The sequence below is a fragment of the Onychomys torridus genome, chromosome 16 (assembly GCF_903995425.1).
Source record: "Onychomys torridus chromosome 16, mOncTor1.1, whole genome shotgun sequence".
NCBI classification, from domain to species: Eukaryota; Metazoa; Chordata; class Mammalia; order Rodentia; family Cricetidae; genus Onychomys; species Onychomys torridus.
The window spans coordinates 40,714,507-40,723,604 of NC_050458.1; the positions used below are offsets into that span (position 1 = coordinate 40,714,507).

The 9,098-nt window shown below is 50.5% G+C and overlaps 1 protein-coding gene across 1 annotated transcript; it reads left to right on the plus strand.

The window, feature by feature from the left end:
• The first annotated feature begins 482 nt into the window (after positions 1-482).
• Ly6l (lymphocyte antigen 6 family member L) lies at positions 483-2,460 on the plus strand. The gene is made up of 3 exons (XM_036207796.1): positions 483-561; positions 651-767; positions 2,234-2,460. The coding sequence occupies exons 1-3, from the start codon at positions 483-485 to the stop codon at positions 2,458-2,460; spliced, it is 423 nt and encodes a 140-aa protein (XP_036063689.1).
• Positions 2,461-9,098: the final 6,638 nt, after the last annotated feature.

The window sequence follows — 9,098 nt, forward strand, 5'->3', positions numbered from 1 at the left end:
TCTGTTTCTTCTCCATTGCTGCTCCAGGGTTCTGATGTCACTTCTCTGCCCTGCCCACCATTTCAGATTATCCAAATCACCTGCATCCCATCCACCCCCTCCCCCGACTCGAAGACTCTAATCTCCTTTGTGCCTCCACCTTTCCAGACTAGTCCAGATCTGTCTATGTTCTTCTGCTGGGGCTCAGGAACTGCCTGCTTTCCTCCTGACTCTGGGATCAGACCTGTCGCTCACAGTGATGGAGGGGATTCTGCTCTGCCTGGTGTGTTCAGGGAAAAAAAAGGAAGCACCAGATCCAGGGTGACGGTCACAGGGGAACTCTCCACCCACGCAAGGAGCAGCCACCCCCCTGGGAGCCGTGGTGGAGGGAACTTAGACTCCAGCTCCTCCCCGGGCGCCTCAGTCAAGCGCAGGGTACCAACTGAGTTGCAGGAGTTCCCAGCAGGGCTGAGCCTGCCAGCAGTGCAAGGAAGCACAGAGTCATGACCCGGCTGCTCCTGGCGTTCTGGGCGTCTCTGGTGTCTGTGGAGCTCGCCCGAGGCTTGGTGAATAGGATGCCAGGTGAGGGATGGACAGGGCTGGAGGGGCATGGGATAGGGTTGGGGTCCAGCCTGAGCTGCGCACCCACTGTGGCACCTTCTTTACCACAGCCGGAAACCTGAGCTGCTTCCAGTGTTTCAAGGTCTACCGACTCAACCGGTGTCAGCCCAAGGTGTGCCAGCCAGATGAAAAAGTCTGCCACAGCAATGAGGTGCTCCTTTACACGAGTGAGTCCTTCCTCCGGTCTGGAAGGCTCCAGGGCCAGGGGCAACACTGTGCCCCAGCCCTACACCCTCAGGCCCAATGCATCCTCTAAGGGCTGGACTATATGGGAAGGTGTGGTCTGAATTTTGGCTGTTCCTTTTGCTCTCCCAATTGCCATATCAGTTCGTGTGTCACTCCTTCTGGAACTCACCCTGGGACAGACTCTACTGGGACATTCCCAAATGAACAAGCTTGGCATAGCCAGCCAGCCAGGGACAGGTTTGCCTTGGGGTATCATGGGGTTGTGAAAGCAGTGGGACCTTAGGTAAGATCAGCCTTAGAAAGGATTTTGGAACAAAAGCCAACACGTTACTTTTCCCATCTCTGTGGAAAGGTGAAAAATATGAAAATGTACAGGAACCGGAAGTGGTCAGACAGACCTCTTTGGCGCACACCCATGGTGGTAATAGTTGCTTCAGCCTAGCTCAGCTACCCAAGACCCTGCAGATGCCTCAGAGCTGGCTCCTTTCTTGAGGTAAAAGCCCTGAGCCTGGCTGCAGAGTAATTCATAAAGTTTAGGCATCTCTTGTTTCCTAGCTTCCTGAGAATCATGGCTGGAGAGCAGGCCTGGGACAAGCCCTGAAGGAATGGTACAGTGTGCGCCTCAGGCAGAGAGGCCTGATAAGCTGTCCTTTGTAGTAGTATCCTCAAGCACTGCAAACTGCCTCCGGCTGCCTCTTACTAATGGGTTCCCTCCTTCGTAGTGAAGTCAGGTTAAAGCCACCTTTTCCCAAGTAGGAGCTCAGCAGGTTCCCCAGGGCCAGGCCCTTGTTCTCTTCAGTGGCAACCCTGCCCCTACAGTCTTTTTCAAATACAGTGAAGGGATGTGTGTAGTGAATATTTGGAAGCTGATGAACTACTTTACACCTTTCTCCAACGTTTTCTTTCAGTCTTGACTCCTTCCCCTTGGTGCCCCACCCCCAGCTTTTTGTTCAGTTGCTCTTGAGCCTGCAGGCAACAACTGGGCTTCTGTGCAGGGAGTGGGCTCTGAGGACTCCCTTTTGGGTGCTTCCTGTTCTGAGAAGATCTGATGTACTCACTGGGGAAGACTGTTCAGAGCCATCTGCTAGAGCATCCATGGTCATCCCAAGTTCTGTGCCACCAAGCAATAGACTCTTTGGTGACCAGTTCTTTCCACTTTGCACCCTTTACTCCACCTCCTGGTCCAGCTGGGGCTGCTGGAGAGAAGCCCCAGCTCTTTGCTATATCCCAGGTCGGTAGTGACTCTGGGTAGTAAACCTCCCATCACTCTGTGGACAGTACCTGAGAAAGGACAACAGAAGGTGGCCGGTCCAGCAGGGCCGTTTCCAGCCATCCACATTGGAAGCCTCCCCCCCCCCCCCCCCCCCCCCCCCCCCCCCCCCCCCCCCGACATCTCCCATCTAGCCTCAGGGTTCTAGGACCACATGCTTTCTCTTTTCTTCTGCAGATTCAAGGAGAAGAAGACAGATCAGCAAGCACTGTGCTGTCCATTGTCCCAACTCCAACAGTGAGTTTGAGTGGACAATTACCGAAGGAATTCGGGCCAAAATCATCAGACGATGCTGTTCAGAGTATCTCTGCAACAGAGCACCTGACACCCAGGAGAGGTTCAGGGCCCTGCCAGGGAGGATGCTGCTGCCAATGAGTCTGGGCCTCTTCGGCACCCTGTTGTGAGGACCATTGCCTTGTGACACCTCCCCCTCCCCCCCACCACCACCCCGTGGCACCTCTTGTCTTCCCCCCTCTACTGGCTATCCCACCTCCATCCATTCCAGGACTTGCAAGGTGATGCTCGATCCCTGAGGTGAAAGGGACACCATGCCCTTTGCTCAGGACCCAGCAGTCTGCTCCTACCCGACATCTTGGACATGGAAATCAAGGCCTGCTGCTCCTCTGTGGAGACTACAAGGGAGTATTTCCAATGTAGGCCAAGGGCTTCTTTGAGAAAGCTCTTGACCCTTGGCACAATGTCCAAGCTCTGTGATTGGCAGAATGGACCTGGTGAAGCTGGAGGTGCAGCCACACTCTGACCCTGCTCCACCTTCCCCCAGAGCATCTCCCTTTACTGATGGAGTCCAGGTTGAGAAACACTATGGGACCCCCTGTTCACACACTGGGACTGCTGTGTCTAACTCCTTAGAGACAGTCAACTCAATGCCCCACAGCCTGACTCCCGCCTTTTCACTCTCCCTTTGCTCCAGACACCCATTCCTCTTCCGGCTCTCAGCACAGGCTGTAAGGGATAGAGCAGGCAAGATCTGGATGGTACCATCCCATCAGGCAACAGTCACACTGAACATGGAGCTGTCCTCAAAGCCTGGGGCCCAGCTTAGGGTTAACACACAATCCAAGCTCAGATCTGGGGTCTTAGGTGATGGGTAAACGGTGCTGGTTGGTCAGCACTGGGGGAAAAGTCATGGGCCATGACCACCACACTACCAGAGTTATAAAAAGCTTTATTAGAAAGAAGAGGGGATAGGAGGGAGGAGCCAGGCCTGGCAGGGAAGGGAAGCAAGGAGCAGAGAAGAGAGCAGAGAGGAGCCAGAAAGAAGGGGGTGGAGGTCTGCATCCAGCTTTTTTTGCAATTCTTTTGTTTTGTTTTGTTTTGTTTTTCGAGACAGGGTTTCTCTGTGCAGCTTTGTGCCTTTCCTGGAACTCACTTGGTAGCCCAGGCTGGCCTCGAACTCACAGAGATCTGCCTGCCTCTGCCTCCCGAGTGCTGGGATTAAAGGCGTGCACCACCACCGCTCGCTTCGCATCCAGCTTTTTTAAGGCAGGGATTGTGTCAGTGCCTGCTGATGATGTAAGACATTAGACCCAAGCTGGGCGTGTACAGAGTCCTACACTAGGGGGAAGGGCTCACTGGCCACTGTACCAGGAGAGGATAGGGACAGAGTCAGGAGTGTCCCAAGGACAGCAGAGAATGCCGGGGTGGTCTAAGAACACATTTGGTTGAAGCTTCACTGCAGGAAGTGAGTGAGGCCTGGTAGACATGACTGGGTACCTGACGTTGGAAGGGTCCCTGGGTAAGGGCACAGTCAAGGAGCGCAGAGAGGGACTAGGAGACTGATTGGCAGCTTAAGGCTGGCCAGGCTGAGTGGGCTCTGCAGGGCCTGAAGAGGCTGTCTAAGAGAACAAGGAGGTGGCTGTGAGGGAGCCCCTCAGTGTGGGACAGATGTATTCCTTTGGCCTTGCTAGTTCCCATTGCTGGGCAGAAACAACTTCAGGAAGACTTAGATGGACTCAGCGTTTCAGGCATCATGATGGGGAAGGCCTGGGGGCATCTCCCAGATGTCAGAGCCTGTAGTGAGGACTGTTGACATCATATTGGACTATGAATAAAGCTGGAACCAGAGTCTAAGAGTCAGCCCTCTACTTCCCTCCACCAACTAGACCCCCTTTCCTAAAGGTTCCACAGCCTCCCAAAATAGTGCCACCTGCTGAAGAATAAGGTTTGAAACCTGACCTTGCAAACAATGCTTCAGAGTCAGACTAACAAGTGAGCTTGTGAGTGGGTGTGTTACCTTGCTCCCAGATCCTTACATCTGCCCACCCTAGTCCACACACACCTGCCTCTCTGACCCTGCTCTTCATGCTCCTCCACCAAACTCTTAGCCGAGGTGGCAAGGAGGACACCATAACCTCCACCCAGAGCCCTGCAGCTTCTTCCTAACTGACATCTTGACCCAGTGATGGAGATGGCCCACAGCCCCTCGGTGGATCTGGATAACCCTGGCATCTCTGTTCCTAGGGTCCCTGACAAAAGCAAAATCTTCTCTTGCTTTGGGGTTTGTGTGTATGTGTGTTTGTTTTTAAAAGCAATTAGGGGTTTTCACACTGTTTTAACTCCACTTACTCCCCACACTGGCCCCACAGTAGTGCCATATGTAGATCCAGGGTAGGAGTCCTGGAGGTGCTAGGGCTTTGGGAGCCTCTGGTTCTGCAGGCCTGGGACATCCTGGCTTGTGCTAAGGGAACAGGTACTGAGAGGACCATCTTGCCATGGTAGGGTAGGCTGGGTGGCTCCTTGGAGCCAAATTCTCCTGTAAAAATTGTGTATAAGTGCCACCTGGGTCCTTTGCTGGTGAGGCAAGTATTTGAGAGTGACAAGGCCTTTCTCAACCCAGATGTGCCAGACAGTCAACAGACCCCCAAAAGTGAAACGGAGACCGATGCTTTTGAGTTCATCGTCTCACAGCTATGATGATTAAGGATGTGGACACACAGGAGTGAACAAAGAGAAAGCAAAATTCACCAAGGAAAGGGCAGACAACACTTGAACTCCCAGCATGGGAGAGAAACCAAGGAAGACACTGTGAGGTGCCATGTTTGGGAGCTTTTTATAAGAGTTATAGTTAGGACAAGACAAAGATTAAGGTAATTTTAATGAGACAGGTTAAGCATCCCGACATAGCATAGGCCAAACCAATGGCAGGGCTCCCAGGCTCTGTGCATTGCCTCCCTGACCCAGCCAGGAGGTAATCACATACTGCTTGCCCAGATGTGGGTGGTCACATCTCTGACTTGCTTCCTTAGCTGTTCACTTCGACTCATGTGCTAGTCACACCATAGCAGAACTTGCAAGTCATGCTGGTTCCGACATTGACTTTGTTTGCTGCTCATTGACAAAAGTATTCTCTTGGCTCCCTTGTTTACATGATTGTAGTTTTACCAAAGGCCTTTTTTCTTTACTGCCTATAGACAGCTAACTTCTGTATCTCTGGGTGAATCTAGGACCCTAGGGGAGCTCTCCTACCTAACTAACCCCGTATCAGTTACTCTACACCCTTTGGATTTGGGGCCTAAGTTCCTCTTCTGGAACCTGGGCTTCAGTCTTTTGGGGAGTATCTTTAAGCTGGGAACCAGGAACTTACAGAACAAGGGAATTTCTAAGTGGTGATGTCTGATCCCCAGGCCCATGAAAAATGCTGGGCACGGTGGCATGTGTGTTTAATCCAGGCACAGAGACGGACAGATCCCTGGGGTTCGATGGCCAACCAGTCTTGCCTAGTTAGTGAGCTCCAGGCAAATGAGAATTCATCTCAAAGGAAATGGATGGGGTTCCTGAAAAATGACATCTGAGGTTTTCTGGCCTCCACATGCATACATACTCATGTGCACGTGCAAACACACACACACACACACACACACACACACACACACACACACACACAAGTTAATGAAGAAAGATGAAGATGAGCAATAATTGGAATAATCCTGAAATAAAGGCAGGAACTCTTGGTGGTAAAGGCCTGTGAAGGGACGGAGCCTGCCCTGTAGTGAAGCCACTGTTTCCCCTGCAACTGCTCTCCCAAGCATTTCTGGCCTACCAAAATCTCACCACTGTCCCAGTCTCTCTTAGGTCCTAGACGCTCTCCTATCACCTGGACCAGAGCCGTGTATATGGCTTTCATGGGACCACTGTCCAACCTGTCTATGAGCATCCAACATGACAGGGTAGGACATGTGGGCATTCAGTCAGGTAGCACTCTTCCTTAACTGGACATGCACAGGCCTGAAGAGCCGGCAGCTGGGCCACCTAGGTGGTGGGTCAGAAAAGTAGGGAGAACCTTCCTCAAATGCACCACAAGCCAACGTTGATGGGATTTGCTCCCATGTTCTTCCAAGAGTTTTCCAGTTTGGTGTTTTGCCTTTAAGTCTGGGGTCCCTTGCTTTGACTTTGGCAAAGGGTGGAGTCCAGCAGGTTGTCTGCATTTTGTTCCCGTTATCTGTGTGTCTACTCCTGACACCTGTGAATGAGACTCCAGTTCTTTCTACTTCAGCATTGTCTTTGTGTACTGGGACCCCCAAGAGCACCCCAATCTTGGCGGCTTCCTAGGAGGACTTCGAGGAAGCAGTGAGGCTACCCACGGCCATAATTGGAGCTTCAAGGGTTTCAACACCCTCTTTTGGCCTCCACACTCACACACACACACACACACACACACACACACACACACACAGGGTGGGGGCGGGTGCACAAATAATAAAAATAAATAATTTTTAAATCTCAAAAACATAAGTAATGAGGTATTATCATGTAGATGGATAACCCAAGGAAGTAGGTGACGGAGGACAATGTCAACAGCTGACTGTGTGTCAGCAAGGGAACAGCTACATACTGGTAGTAGAACTGGAGCTGTAATCATGCACCACATGTTGTACACAAAGGGGAAACTAAATGTTAACCACATCCATGGCAGAGGAAGTGATACACAAAGCATCTTGATAGCCTAGGTGTGAAGGGAGCCTCCAAAACTTTAACTCAAAATTCAAAGGCAAGCTGGAGCTATAGCTCAGTAGCAGAGTGCCCATTGAATGTGTGAGGGCCTAGGCTCAGTCCCCAATACTGCAAAATCCAATTATAAGAAAAAGCCATTTAAATTGGCTCTATAAAAATATATTTCCCAAGCTGGAGAGGTGGCTCAGAGGTTAAGAGCACTGGCTGCTCTTCCAGAGGTCCTCAGATCAATTCTGAGCAACCACATGGTGGCTCACAACCCTCTACAGTGAGATCTGGTGCCCTCATACTTGCAGGCGTAACACTGTATACATTATAAATAAATAAATAAATACATCTAATATATATATATATGTATATATTTCCCACGTCTCTGTGTTGGCTTAGCTTGATGAGCTACCTGTATCCCCACCCACCTATGCCATCCCCAACACCCAGGCCTAGCTCTGATCTCACAGCCTTTATAACCAGAATAATAAGTATAACTCTCTAACTAGGTATAGTGGAGCACGCCTTTAATCCCAGCATTCTGGAGGCAGAGGCAAGTGGATCTCTGTGAATTCAAGTCCAGCCTGGTCAACAGAGTGAGTTCCAGGACAGCCACAGCTACATAGTGAGACCCCCATTTTGGAAAGAAAAAAAAAAAAAGAAAGAAAAGAAAAAAGAAAAAGAAGTATTATTGTAACTCTTACACACCCACCTCATAAAAGAAGTTTCCTTTTGCAATCAATATATGGAGACTGCAGTAAAGATTCCAAATTGATCAAAATGCAGAGAAAAAGTAACCATGGGGTGTCTAACCCCAGCTGATATAGCTGTAACATAATCCCTACACCTAAGGCTCAGGAAACATCACAGAAGACATGTGAAAAGATTCTAAGAGCTGGAGGACTAAGATGCCTGCTACAAAAAAAAGAAAAAAAAAAAGTGTCCTCTGGTCAGGGGAACCGCAACCACGAGCTCTCAACTATTTGGTTGCCTGAGCAATATCAACATCATGACATCAGTTTTCACACAAATGTGGACAAGGGAAATTTCTCAAGGCCCTATCTCTAGATAAAGAGCTATAGGTCATCAATGGCTGCTGGGAGAAGGAGAATCAGTTTTCCCCAGGCATAATCTCCCGCATAGGTTGTCCGTATGGTCAGTCCTGGACACAAGAACACGTAGTTAAAGCTAAATGGACTCAGTATGTTTGTACATACGGTGCAAATTGGAGCAGCATGTGGAAGATGGCAGATAGCCCCACACAGACATGAACTCTGAGCATAGGCAGAGAGGTACCAGGAAATTCTCAGCAGCACCAGGTGGCAGTGGCCCCAAAGCAAACAGCAAATGCCTGAGCTCTGAGGAAAGGGAGCTCACACCTCCAAGTGGATGGGCTGAGGTCCACCCACCCAGGCTGCCATCAACCCTGGGCCTTCTACTCTCTTCATCTTTCCTGTGACCTTGATGTGACTGCATGGGGGTGGGGATGTCCTCTGTGCTGTCTGGAGCTCCAGGTCTCCAGCCAAAAGGAGAGATTTCAGATAATAGCAAAATGCCTGAAGTGTTCAAGGGGTGGGTCTCTGGGAAGCAATCCTATCACCGGGCTTCAGGCTAGCAGTAAATCCAAACACTGCCAACACTTGGAAAATTGAGCTGCCCAGAGCCATTATCCATCCATAGCAGATGGGTCTGCACCTGCAGCAGCTGCTGAAGCAAAGGGGCTGGTCAACCTGCTCCATCAGAGTCGAAGAGGGTTTGGCTTCACAGCAGAGCACCGAAATCACTTCTTATACTGAAGATCGTGGAAACCCCAGTATCAAGGAAGAGGATGCTCAACAGATGTTGAGGTGGTTTGAGTGAGCAATGTCCCCCATAAGCCCAGGTATTGAACACTTAGTCCCAGGTTAGTGGTGATGTCTGAGATGGAGCATTTAGGAGGTACAACCTTGCTGGAGTCAATACGTCACTGGGGGTGGGCTTTTACAATTTATAGCCTAGTCCACTTCCAATTCTCTCTCTCTCTCCCTCCCTCCCTCCTTCTCTCCCTCCCTCTCCCTACCCTTTCTCTCTACTTTGTGCTTGC

What these genes read in the sequence shown, in the direction of transcription:
- Ly6l (XM_036207796.1), top strand. Translation starts at nt 483, where the DNA reads ATGACCCGGCTGCTCCTGGCGTTCTGGGCGTCTCTGGTGTCTGTGGAG. An exon ending in CTTGGTGAATAGGATGCCAG is followed by an intron (nt 562 to 650) that starts GTGAGGGATGGA and finishes TCTTTACCACAG; the next exon opens with CCGGAAACCTGAGCTGCTTC. An exon ending in TGAGGTGCTCCTTTACACGA is followed by an intron (nt 768 to 2,233) that starts GTGAGTCCTTCC and finishes TTTCTTCTGCAG; the next exon opens with ATTCAAGGAGAAGAAGACAG.